At 31.4% G+C, this 14609-nt stretch overlaps 1 protein-coding gene across 2 annotated transcripts in view; it reads left to right on the top strand.

Moving 5' to 3' along the window:
• The window catches only part of LOC130902803 (tyrosine decarboxylase), a 40093-nt gene extending 30741 nt beyond the window's left edge, over positions 1 to 9352 (top strand). Inside the window, exons 10-13 of one of the 2 annotated variants that reach the window (XM_057815132.1) lie at positions 3128 to 3336; positions 3586 to 3627; positions 5822 to 5905; positions 6153 to 9352. In XM_057815132.1, the coding sequence (XP_057671115.1) occupies positions 3128 to 3336; positions 3586 to 3627; positions 5822 to 5905; positions 6153 to 6306 (489 nt within the window). In that variant the 3' untranslated portion in view covers positions 6307 to 9352. The remainder of the gene's footprint in view (positions 1 to 3127; positions 3337 to 3585; positions 3628 to 5821; positions 5906 to 6152) is intronic. The other variant, XM_057815133.1, reaches the window with a different exon arrangement.
• The last annotated feature ends 5257 nt before the right edge of the window (positions 9353 to 14609 follow it).

Here is a 14609-nt window from a genome sequence, read left to right as displayed (position 1 = left end):
CGCCGAATGATAGCTTCGTGGCTTCAATTTCCGTACTTACTGGATTTGTTTAAGCCAAAATCTTTGCGCAAAACTTTCTACGGAGTGAATGGACAAAGCTTCAAATCCCGCGACCAACCATTCCTCATCATCATCGTCATATAGCAAAGTGGAGGAAAGGGCATCTGTCGATTTTTCAGCAGCTATAGTAAAACGATGCTCCACATGCGTCATTTTGTGCGCAAGTAAATGTTGTGAAATATAGCCAATTTTTGACGGTTGGCTTGCTCATAATAACACTGCATTACACTAGTTGTTTGGATTCACATCAACATATACATGTATATGGGTGATACAGAACGTATTAATAACTAATTTTAAAATTTTTTTGAGTAAAAAATGTGTGAACAGCCAAATGAACAACTCTGAAAATTAGCTTTCCTTAGAACTGGTGGCTAACACTATTTATTAGAAACTCAACTTGGAAATGGAACATTATCTTTGGAATGGGAGCTACTTATCAATTTTAAATAAAGTATTTTTTCAGCAAATTAAAAGTAATTCTAATAACAGAGAGACAAGTAAAAAAAGCAATCAAAAATTCACAATTCATATAAAGTAAAACTGAAAACTTGTAGTGTTCTTATTTATTTAACAGTTTTTAATTACAAAATAGTGATGTGAATTTTATTATGACATCAAACGATTTATTGCCTCTCCTGCAGCAGCTATCACTTTCCAAACTCTTCGATTTCCTGGAAATCTCGAATTTGTCGCAAGCAAACAGAAAGGCATTCTTAGAAATTGTCTCTAGACAGTCACAACATAATGTAAGCAACTCACAAATACAAAACAAAGAAATTGGCACCGAATCACCGTCACATTCAACAAACTTCATTCGTGACAACATATTAGAACAGGACCGGATTCACGGTCTATATCAGTGACCGAGTTCGTAGCAAGTACATATCTTGCACGAAATTTGAATAATATAGAGCTCACTTGGGTTTTCATAATCGACATCACTTATTATCATCAATATTGCAACCACTACATCTGGACAAATAAGCAATGCTACAGTCAAAGATACTGCTCGCATACTTTACAAGTATATTTGGTGAGAATTGTCAATCGTTTCCTCCTTAGTGGGCCGCCAATGCTTTCTTGTTTTTGTTTCCGTAACAGCTAAGCTGCTACTAGGCTAGGAACCACCTCCTGGCGGTAGAGGAGGATGAGATTGGGGAATAGGAGAGGTGAGAATGAGGTGGTCGCTATCGTTCCTATTCTATCCTAAAACACAGGTTATGTATCTATCAGATACAAGGCACGTATTGGAGTGTAAATGTGAAAATAATATCTAGAACTTGAGCGAATAGATGACTGGTTATAAAAGTTAATCTGGATAATTTTGCTGTGTAAATTTGTTCATGATGATTTACCAGAGGACACTTATCATAAATGAACGCAATATGATAGTTCATTCAATGGTAAATTATATCCGAATGAAAAAAATACCTACTACATTAGAATTTTGAATAATTGAAGTAATTTATTCTATTTTACTTTTTTGAGCTATGAACTAGAACTATTTCACGTCAGCATTCAATTTAAAAAATTACCTAGGTTCATATAACCGCATTCTTATGAATATTGTGTAATTTTTATGTAAAAATAAATGTTCACGTATATGTGATAATATAACCATAAACTTTTTATAATATTCGCCGGTATTTACCCGCTAAATACATATTTTCGTATCACGCTTTCACTATTTTAATAGTTTAATAATAGTTCAATTCGATAAAATTTATTTTTCTACGTCCTTTATAATATTCACGTATTTTTTCATTCAATAGCATTCATAAAAAATGTAATCGGTCAAAGAGCGTGAAAAAATTACTATAGCGGTTCATTTTTTCACGCTTTTGCGTTAAAAAAAGTGCCGTAACGTGTCATTTTTTAAAACAATTATAAAATTCTTTTATCAAAATAGTGGGCTGTGAACGCTTTCTTTCTCATGTCAATTCGTTTCTACGATAAACTTTTACGAGATGTTGTTGAATCGGCAACTGCAGCATGAATCTTCTCCTTGAGAAATCTAGAAAACAGTGTTAAAAGGAATATAATCCGTGTAAAAATCATTGAAATGCTTCTACACGAATTAATCTTTGAATGTCGTAAAAGAACTCATGATGAAGTATTTAAATTATTTAATGATACATATTTGTATCATCTAAATAACCATCCCATCTAGGATTTTACGACCTAGTACAGGCCCAGACTTGGGCCAAGTATGTACAGCTCTGGCCCTAGCTTGGAAGCTATTATTGGCCCAGACTTGGTGGGACTCTTCGGATGATAACAATGTCCCTCGTTTGGTTTGCAAGCCTAGACCAGACCTGGTTGCCTAGATAAACACAAGAATAGTCTGCAGCCCTGGACCAGGCTAGTTGCTTGTAAAAATAAATTTGTAATATATTGTTAATAAAATAATAGTTTCATGACAAATTTCTATTAACTCACTCTACTAATTAATGTACATATTAATATTAGTTAAATAATTAAGCATATAAAGAAGTGATACTATTTTTTATTATTCTATTTTTTTTGTGTCTTTTATGAATAAAAAAGTTTTATTCATAAAAAATTATTACCTTTAATGTTAAGATATGTATTATGGATAAGATATTAAAACAAAACTTTATATAGTTATTCAGAGTTCTGCCAGGCCCGGCTGACTTTAAGATAGCCGAGGTCGGTTCACCCATTCAGTCCGGTATGGGTGACTATAGGATGGCCGAGGTAAGGTTACATAGAGTTTGGGCAGGCTTGGCTGACTATAAAATGGCCGGGACTAAGTTACCCAGACTTCAATCACGTTTGGACCATTATCGGTTTGCCAAGGCCGGGTTTCCCAGCGTTGGCACAAGCTAAGCCCCGTCGTTCAAGTCTGGGGGTTCCTACATAGGTTAACTGCAGTTGTGAGGATTTGTGGATAGAATAACAAGTTACTATTGACTAGTATACTAATGTTATTTTGAGTTTTTACCCAAATAATGACGGAACAAGAAAATAATGTTATATTCAAGTTTAAACTTAAGTTTAACTATTATATAACGTATATATGTATTTTCAAAATATCTTTCAGGAATTGCAAGATGAAGTGTTCGACCTGTTGGAAAGAAAGAAAAAAGAAACTTTGGCTCACAAACGTAGTTTCTTCGTACGTATGGTTAGTGATCCTAAAATTTACAATCCTTCAATAGCCAAATCTCTCCCGTCTACCAGAAGACACGTGACGGAAACAGCAGACTCTCCTATGTCACCAGATGGAAACATTACTATAGAACCACCCTCGTAAGTATTCATTATAGCTAATTTTTTTTATAAAATTCAAGAAAATAGAATTAGGACACTAAAATTGTCAATTTATTACATTTTGAATATTTTTCTATATTAGCTAAATACAGATATATCAATTTTATTAAGTGATAATGGGTGAAAACTGATTATAATTCAACAAAATAAGTGAATTGTTATCTGGTAGTTATTGATTTGTCGAAATTTTATAATTTATTTCTATTACGTGATTGATTTCTTTTATAGTATTCCTAGGTCTCGGGCAGTAAAATTACATTCTTTAAAAAGGTAAAAGGACAACTTTTTATTGTCTTAGTTTTTTGGCTAGTGAGTATCCAGCTTCTAGTTTTGTTTATAACTATTAACGCTATTTATTCAATACATATTTTTCCGAATTATTAATTTGCATAAAAACTTTATTATTATTTCGTTCACGTTCTTTAACCAGCATAATAAGAATTGTTGCAGTTTCAAATTCTACTCATTCAAGACGAATTATAATAGTTTTTAATTTGTTTAAAAAGAAAGTATATATACTTCACTAATAACTTTGAAGCTACATATATTGGCCAAAGAAGCAAATACCTAGAAAATAGAATAGTAAAAAGTCGCAAATATGACAAAAAATCAGTTTGATTATACAAATAAAAAATTGTTAAAACAGAAAACAATTTAAGAGAGAGAGAGAATTTCACGAAATGATAGCAGTCCGATAATCTTCTCATTGCCTAAATGATAAAAAAGACATAAATAAGCTCAATACCATTTATGTCCCATTGATTTGGAATATAATTTATTTCTAGCCGTGGTGTCAGACCACGTCATGGCGTTACAAATTCATTCCATCAATATAAATGTTCACCGTATTTTAGTTGTGCCATTAGTGATGATTTAAGTAGCAAATATCAATATATAACTTTCAATTAGAAAAAAAATTTTTGTAAATTTAAAAGTGCTGGTCTTTTTATACTATTTTCCGGAAATAGTTAATATATCTTTATTATTTTTATGACCAAGTCTTCAATGATGAGTATATAAATATTCGTAAACTCGGAATAAATATTAAACTTTCTATTTTATTGCCACAACCCCAGAATTCTTCTGCTACTTCCAGTATTGTATCTTGTTGATCTAGCAGTTACATTACATTAACTTTGAATTTGCTAATTACATTTGAGACCAACTTTATTGCTCGCGATGATTAGCTCATTTATTTGTTGCTGTTATTCCTTAGAACTACTGGCGATCAGCACTATAAATAGACCTTTGTCCTTTCAAAATATCCTTTCTGGAAGGTTCCTTCCAATGTCTAAGAGATTGGGGAATACGACGCAGCTTTATCGTACTTTTCTGTCTATTAGAAATTCCGGAGATTCATCGTATATCATAATCAAAATAGCTTCTTTTTATTTGTTCGCTAGAATTTCTATACAGATGACATCTTGATTTGAAAGGGTTTCTATAATTGTTGTGGAGAATATAGAGTTTGATGAATGCTAATAGTAATTCGTATTGTTTGTATTGAGTATATTTAATAAAACTTTTATTATTTACCATTATTAACGGCCTACTAATTATCAAATTTATTGACAAACTAAATGGTGTGCCTCGTACTCCTCAACTAGATGTAATTTTCGGCCTCTCGTATTTTTCTAAAAATTCTACGCCGTAATTGTTTTGCGCTTGCCACCCTCCGTCATACATTTTGCTAGATAAAAGTGCCCAAATATCTCCAGCTGGACAGGCCTAAGGTAAATTAGAGGAGGTTGTTTTGTTTTCGTACAAAGGTATGTTATTTTGATGTAGCTAGTTTTGAGTTGCCTTTACATAATAGCAGAATGGAAAGTCCGATCAAAGCATTATATAGTCTCCAACGTGATGTTGACATACATAACCAAGTAATTTAGTAAGGCAGTTGTTAAAATACTTTTCAGAATCTACAGCTCCCCTTTACTCGACCCTCATGAGGTCTGGATATCCGTCTTGACGAAATCGAACTTCTTCATCGAATTTTACTTTTTATATTCTACATTATTATGGCAATCTTCTGTATTGTCCGCATGAAAATCATCGTTTCATATGATTCACGTTAGTGTGAAGTATTTTTCATCGTTCATAATAATGACTGATTCGTAAAATGTATCCGCCTTAGTATCCGTGCTAATTGGTTTAGAGAATATTCCCGCACTAATTTTCTTGCGGAAGCCCCGACTCTGTCTTTTGATCTCCTTGCAAGTCTTTTTGCTCTTTCTCGGGTTTTCCACCCAAATTTTATGCCAAAACTAGTACACATGTTATTTGATAAGATTTTCTACCTGACAGATGCTTGCTTCCTACAATGGATCCTTAAAAGTTAATGATGGTGAAGTACATGGAAGGGATAGATTATTTTTATTTCAACAATATTCTCAACTATAGTCTTGAAACATTGTTTATATATTTGGTATTGTATAATATTGTACGAAAATATTCAATATTACAGAAGTTCGTCTTGGATCAGTTGGCCATTAGCATTTTTATTCCAAGGAATAGCTGAAGATGGTTCTGCAAGTGACTTGCCTCTCAGGTAAATATCAATGAAGCAATCGATTTTCTTATAAAGTTGATGTTGCTGTTGTAAACTTAGTAAGAGAGGATTTAAATAGTAACAAATAAATTAAATGTATACTTAGAGATCAATGTATAACTCATTAATATTTACTGAACAGATAAACTGATTCATAAAGAACGTTAGGGTCAATGAGGATGTATATTTTCTTTCTCATAAAATTTGTTACCTGTTACTTCAATAAATGTGATTAATATATTTGAAGGTTTAGACATCTTGATACTAAAGTAAGATTGAAGACATCAGGAAAAGGACAAAACGGATCTTCTCCATCGGTTTCTCCAGACGGTGAAAATAGCAGATCTCCAAAAAGATCTCCTTCGTCGTCAAGAAGGTCATCTCCGGCTGGATCCTCCTAAATCATTAATAGCTCTCTATTATAGGGTGATTCTTTAGGAGAAATTTTAAATCTAAACATTTGGGCAGATGTTCTCAAATGTGCCATAATAATCTAGAAGTTTAAATTAATTATCCCAGATCGAGATCATATTTACGAGGTAGGTCAAAGTTCGTTAGAAAAAAGATTTATCTCTTACCTCTTCTCCCAAATAATAAAATAGTAGGCAAACTGTTAGATACATTTTTCTAATATCCTTAGATTCTACAGGTTTTAATGAAAAGGTAGGTTATAAATTGGGCCAATATAAGGGAATCAAAAGCATCTTGATTAAAAAAAAGTTACCTTATTCTAAATATTGGAACATGAACAAAAAATTACATCCCTTGGAAGATACAAAATAGGTTTATTTTGATATGTCAAGAAGATTTTGTAATGAAAATGCATACATATCTCTCTTATTATAAGATCATCTTGTTCATGTTGAATCATAAAATCAAATGACAGTCCATAAAAATTTCAGGTTGGTTTGATAACTCTCAAGCTTCCAATCTTTGCTATACGTTAAAATCAAATCAGTATATTGACACAATTCTTTAAAAACATTATTTTTTAAATTTATTTGCCTCTTTCATTAATTAACAAACATATTTGGTACCATTTTATAAAGTAAAACCGATTTATTTATCTAACGAATTTGATTTGCACTTCCAATGATTTGATCCCTCAATTATGGTACCACGATACACGTTCACCTTTATGAAACCTCAAAAGCAAAAGCCAGTAGTGTTAAGACATCTAGCTGGTCAATAAATAGGTGTATCAGGGTCTTTCCAATTGAATATCCAAGATAATACCGTATATTTTGTCTACAATTCCCTCTTTCTACTACTTATATCAATCGTGATGTACGCAGCTCTAGTTGGAATATACTACCAAGAGCTATAGGTAACAATTCCATGCTCAATAAAATATAGGCTTGACGCATGTAGTGAAAGACACTTAGTATCTCAGAAGTCAGTAGACCTACCGAGAATAGTACTAGAAGAAGATTAAGAGATCGTGAACTAAATTTTTGTAACATTTGACACGACCAGCAGTGCAGATTCCAAGAAGAATAATAAGAAAGAAGAGGGTTCAGCTCATGCCACCCCCTTTACGTTCACGTGCTACCGGTGTGCTATGTTTAAAAGATTAAATGGTAGAGGGAGTATGTGGGGCCCGAGCAGGCGTTTTATGCAAATATTGCAAACAGTAACTAGCACGTGCGCATCTAATTAAATAGTAACTAACCTATAATCTACGGTAAAAGATTCTGCAAGAAATTAAAAAAATAAATTTTTGAGGTCGTATTAGTTGCAACAGGACCCGTTGCTATCTGAAGTTCAAAAAACATAAGATATTCCCTATTTTGTGATCGAAATGAGCTGAGACTCCATCTCGTATTTTTCTTATCCTACATTTTCCTCTTCCAAAAACTCTGGTAAAGTATTTTGTAAGAGCTAGAATTAGTTCTTTAAAATCATTATTCATAATACCTGCCCAAATATTGATTTGAAAAAATCATTTATGGAGAAGAAAGTGTGATTTATCATTTGACGGAGTATGAATAATGGAAACGATATTATGATTTTTTTCCATCAAGAATCAGTCGCGAAAGCCGATTCTTCCATAGTAATCGCCATCTAGTCATTCATGAGCCAAGTGCAAAGGATGGAGCTTCTGTTCATTCACTCTTCTGTAAACCATTATGTTAACAACAGTTTATTGACCGACTATTACCCTTGTACTTTTTCTAAAGTTATTTAGACCAATTCTTCATCATTTATATCAATTTTTATTGGAAATAAATAATCGCCTGTCTATTGTAATACGATTAAATATTTTTTCTGTATCAGAATTACAGATAATTATCTGAAACTTTGTTTTAACCTGACCAAATTATCCAAAATCGGCATATCTATCTGTAAACACGTAAACCATTGTAACAAAAAGATGAATTTAATCAGGGCCGGATTAAGATTTATAAGGCCCGGGGCTAAAATAATGACGGGGCCCCCTTAAGGAATTCGAAAACCCAGAAAAATTCACAAAATAATATCAATACGTTAGATTTGTGGTATCAACACATCAAAAAATACAGAATGATTTCCAAATGATGGGGCCCTCTTGGACCTGGGACCCGGGGCTATAGCCCCCCAAGCCCCTAGCTTAATCCGGCCCTGAATTTAATATATTGTATATATATTTAATATAATATATAATTGTTAAACGAACTGTTTATTCCTTAAAAACTACAAATGCTGAACAACCAATCACAAAATTTTTTGCCAAAAAATACAAAAAATGATGTGTGGTGTTACAATATTGATTTATTTGTACATTATAATTGTGGGGTTTTAGACGCCCAAAACATTTTATGAGCTATACCGATTACGTCGTTTCATATAAAAATGCGGTTAAGATAATAAAGTCGTACTAATTATTATTGCAAAGAGTTACAAGAAATATGTATTATAGGATCAAAAACTTCGATTAAACATAACATCACTTTCACATAAAAAAATTCATACAAATCAGTTTTTTCCATGTGAAAGTGATGTTATGTTTAATCGAAGTTTTTGATCCTATAATACATGGTTCATTTTATGACATACTTTCCTGTTACATCCTCTGTAAAGTTGCAACAATGTTATTAGGAATAATGTCAACTACTCTCCTAATTTAGTTAAATGCTCTCTAGAAATAAATCTATGGTTTAATGAATTGTATGTTGCATTTCTAATGTTTCGAGCTAGAATGATGAATATTTTAAACCTTATTCATATTGTTACATTAGTACGAGTATTAATTATAAAGATAAAGTGTCTGTAAAAAAATTCAACTTTCGTTATTACCGTTGATGGTGGAGCTTCTCAATATTACATATAAATTGAATAGATTATCCTAATAACAAGTTCCTATAAAAAGAATCACCCTGTATACAATTAATACGTATATACTTGCAATCCTAAATGTAGAATATTATATTGGTTTGAAAATCTTTGAGGTTTTCAAAAATAAATGATTGAAATTTGTAATGACTTTCCATTACCTCTTTGCCTTTACAAAATTTCTTCATTAGTTATCTGATTAATTCAATTAAAACTGCTCGATATTTCAACAACCTGTGTTACGTGATTTTCCTTCTTCAAATTGCAAATGATGAATTATTCAACAAAAATATTCATATTGAGGGATAAAATAAATGCTTTGATTTTGTTTTATTTATTCACACTCGACTAGTAAATGAGTGAAAAAATATAGGCAAATCAAATTTAATAAAAAGCAGATTTTATAGATCGTGACTGATATATTTCATTGAGAATCTCCTAAAAAGCTGGATTCGACAGTTACCACGTGAATATAATTTATTCCCAATAAACAATGACTCACAGTTTACATTTTGTGCACTAAATATATCCAACTGAACGTTACAAATAGTTGGCAGATCACCAGAAATAATGGTCCACCAAACAAATCATTTGTTTATTCTCTAGATAAGGTAATGTAAATAAGTCTAAAATATATTATGGGCGTTAGAATAACGCCACTGAACTAAATATTTAACTAAGTCACTTTTTCAAATAGATTGAATCAACCTACACAAATTTGGAATAGAATAATAGGAAAACGATCAGCTTTCTAAAGTTTAGAACAGATTTTACTCTTTACTTAATTCCAATACCTAGAAATAAATATTTGTATACAACCCCGCACTGTTCATCATTTGGGCAGAAAGATCTCAATTTACCCCAGTAAGCTCCTGATGTTTATTGGAGTCAAGATAAAATATTTTGAAAAGGACTATACATACAGTCGGAAAGGAAATAAAAATATTAAATGTAAAAAACAGAGGTCAGTTGCTTTAAATCTTAAAGACAAGATCCATTGATTCAATATAGCTTCTATCTTGAGTAGGACCAATATTCAAAATGACCTATAAAATTTGCAGTGGACAAATTGAATATTATTGGACAAGGTAGTGTAATGTATTTTCGAGCTAACCAATGATGGTCAATCATATTCGTAATATTAAAATATCGAAACTACTTTGAAATAAACTATTAATCGAATAATAACATAAGTAGTTAAACGTGGTTTCAATAATCCGAGGACCATATTCGAACAAACGCCAAAATGTTAAGACATCTATCTGTTTATAGACCTCTCTTAAATACTAAAAAATCCTATTGTATGAAAGGTTATAATTATCTATAAGTATGGTCGTTATGGTCACATAATTACAAAAAAGTACATAATATGATACCTTAATGGAACTCAAGTGTCCTGTAATCAATCATCTATGATATGGGTCCCTATTAAGATCGTGTATCATAAATCTTAATGAATATAATAAACCTTGAATTTAAGTAGCTGAATTTATGATTTTTCAGTCAAAATTATGTCAAAACAGGTAGTATTTTCTTATAACCAGCAAGATCACCTGACATTTACATATTTATCTATTATGGAGAGGAGGTTTCGAAGATGTTGTTATTAAAAGGTAATATAGACGTGGTGGCCAAAATATCAGCTGAGACATGAACCCCAAAAAGCTGGGAGTTATTCTGGAACAAGGACTACGTCGACTATATAAGAGAGAGTAAACGAAAAGATTAATAAAAGGCGATATACGATCCAAGCTGGAAATAAGAACAAAGGGCGATCATTATATCAACCATATTAGGTACATATGGATTTCTTGTGAATTTTCTGCGCAATACTACTTCTCTATAATTGAATTCAAATTGCAAACTTCATCGATAATTCTTTCTTACATGGTCCCATTCTTGCGATTTCTTGGATTAAACTATCAATATTTCTACGGTCAGCGAAACAGTTATTAAATCGCAGGTAATCATTAATGAGGTTTTTACAACTAATTAAAAATGTATTTAACGTGTTACTGTTACCATCGGTTTAATGTTATCAATTCTAGATTTTAAAAGATCCCAGCTCATTTCAGTCATAGTTAAATTCCAATTTATTATTTCCAAAGTATTAGTAAATTGTTTATTAACAATTCTATTAGTATTAATATTATTCTTGTGTATCTATTTTGATCATCAAAATTACGTTATTTCATCAATATTTTTCATGAAAATCAATTGAATTGACTGCCTATAATAAGCAATTATTCACCATAAACAGAATTTAACTATAGTTACCAAAATTCTTATACAGAAGGGTTTGGGAACGTAAAAAGGTAAAAGCACTTATAGATTGGTTGTTAATTCGAGATCGATCCGCTTTCCTGGTCCTTTTTCATGATTCTCTGCTCCTTCTGCCACTAATTCGAAAGTTTATGAGTTCGTAATACGCAGTTGAAATGTAGAAACTCCAAGATCTGAATATCACTTCCGACTCACTGTTAATTTCGAAATCCGTGACTGACCTTACTGACTGCGCCAATTATGTATTTAAACTTTAAACGAATTTGTATTTTTAAAAACTCTAGTGAGAAAATTAAATAAACTTTACCTTTTGTAACCAATAAATCTGAATCTAATTCCCAATCCAATTACTGCAAATTATTTACCAAGTAGGATTTCCCTTTCCATTATTTATTTTTTCCCTATTTTCTCGAAATGGCTTTCAACGTTAAAATGGACGGTACTGTTTCTCGCTGGTATTTTAATGTAGGTGACTGTAAATATTATTGCTACACGTGTCTCTAGGATAGCTTTACTTTTAGAGGATAACCAATAAATCTGGGTTCGATTCCTATTGCGAAACGTCCGATTTATTTTTCCATTACCGAAAATTATATTTACCTAAGTCGCTCAAAATGGTGAAATCGTAATTTAGGACTCAATGTCACTTGTTATAATATTTTTTAAAGTTCCTTTCGAAAATCAAAATATTATTGGACAAAAAAAGATACAAGGTATTAAAATCAATTTTATTACATTTTTTACTATAAACAGGCCAAATAAAAATGATGAAAACAAAAAATAAAAAACAAGAAAAATGAAAAATAATTTTTCGAATCATCTCCTTGTTACTGTCGTTGCCAGAAATCATATTTTCTACATACAAGTAACTAAGATACGTTTACAATACGATACAATGAAAGGATTAAAATACACTAACGGTTAAATATTGGTTAATATGTACAGATGTGTTGATGGTTGCAACTCGATTTTGTCTGGGACTACGTTCTAACGTATTTCGCCTAATAGCTCTATTCTTATACTTTTGCAAGGATAAAAAAAAATTTATGAAACCTGGCGAATCTAATTAGGTATTTTGATCGAATTATTGCTTTGTCGTCACTTGTCAGTCTCTGTGAGGAAAGTTTAAATTAAACCTGATCGCTAAAAGTAGGGCGAAATCAAGACCAAAAAGTCTGTTACACACATACAACTAATAAAAGCGTGTAGAGAAGACAAATTTTTTTTTCGATGAAAAAATATTTATCGTTGATAGATATGTAAAACAAAAATGGATTAAATGTATACTCAAAGCAACTACATAATAAATTACTATATTATGTGTATAAACATTCGTAATATCATGTTTGAAACATTAGTTTGTAAATAGGTTGATGTCAGGGCTGGCTCTAGTCATATTGTATACAAAAATTCGACAATTTCCTAGAACGTTCCTATTTCTTGGATATACTTGAATATACCTGGAATTCCTTCTTTTACGATTGCTCGTCAATAACTTCAGAAAGCAGCTGTTACTTATCAATAAGTTAATCTAACGTTCAATGATGTGAAAACAAACTCTCATATTACAATTAAATTTCAAATAGAGGTTGAAATACTTTAAAAAACCACCAAAAAATTCAAAAGTTATTAATAAATAATATGTAAAAGCCAGATGGAATAATTTCCTCACTCTAATTCTTAGATAAATACTGAGGAAAATTTAAATTAACTGAATGTATCATGAGCTACAAATATTTTCTTCTAAACCTTCAATCCTTCTTCTTCCAAACTTCTCGAACAAAAAACAAAATAAATTAATAAATAGATTTTCTTAGAAATTATTTAAAAGAAATACTGTAAATAAACCGCCTGCTATAATAAAAAGTTTTTAAAAACAAATATTAAAGGCACGTCTGTCATTTACAAAAAGTAGACGAAAGGCGCCAGGTGATTTCGCTGAAGTTTAAAATTCCATTGTAGCTGGACAAGGCCAGCCTAAAGACACATTTCGCGAACATGTTCGTAACAATATACATTCGTTCTTTCAATGGTATGGCTGTATGTGTGGCTGTATTCTGCTGAAAGCTCTGGGAGAAATTGACGTCTTCGGAAATATAGTTTTCCACTAAATAGTCGGATTATTTATCCGAGGTCAGTCCAAGATTTTATAGTTTGCACAACCAAGCCTGTCCAGTATAAAAGCGACATCCAATTAGTTCTAATTCTTTTTAGACTGAGGCCATATTTAGATTTAGCTTACAAAAATCTGTAAAGATTAGAAGTAAAAAAAATTTCAATATAATTTCGGTTACTGTTTCTCTTATTCAGATTTTTGATTGGTATATGAAAAGGAAATGTATATATCAAAGTAGTATAAGAAACTAGAGAAAGCAGGAGAAACAGACCATATCAAAATAACTCAAAAACGTGAATTTTTTATTTATTAAATTTGTAAGCTTCGAAAATGGCGTTTCTACACATCCAAAAATATTCCCGAATTTTAGTACAGTGGAATCCTTTAAAGTTTCGCAACAGTACGGACACTTTTTACACTCCTCTGCCCACCTAACCAAGACATTCAAGGTTCTACTTCAATTAGTTCTTCAAAGTTTTATGAATTTTATCAAATTTTGCTGTGTTTTAGTTTATGATTGTAGATTCTGTAATCACATGATTTGATTCTATTTCAACATTTGAGAATAGAATGTCAAGTTTATAATTTAAATTTGACGTGTTTCTTTACTTTATAATAAATTGTAATGGATTATTATTATTCAATATTAATATTAGAAAGTTGTAATTCTCACTTAGTAAAAAGGTCATTGAGAAATCAAATACAATGATCATTAAAGCTAGTTCACTCGATTGTTCTTGATGTATGGTTCATTTTGGTAATGGCTAGTAACACTGAAAGAATTAGAAGTATTAACTCATAAAATCGTTTGGAAAGTAGGTAGGATTTACCTTTCCTGTTTTAATCAATTCGATCGCGCTTACTCTACAGAATTCAAGATGCGGCCCTGGTTGATGATATTGTCATCTTTAAGACGTAAACCTGCATACGAATAATGATCTCCCACTTTCTCTACATACCCAATCGCTATGAAAAATTTTCGACGTCATCGGT

The sequence above is a fragment of the Diorhabda carinulata genome, chromosome X (genome assembly GCF_026250575.1).
Source record: "Diorhabda carinulata isolate Delta chromosome X, icDioCari1.1, whole genome shotgun sequence".
Taxonomy (NCBI): Eukaryota; Metazoa; Arthropoda; class Insecta; order Coleoptera; family Chrysomelidae; genus Diorhabda; species Diorhabda carinulata.
This window is presented reverse-complemented; position numbering and strand designations above follow the sequence as displayed.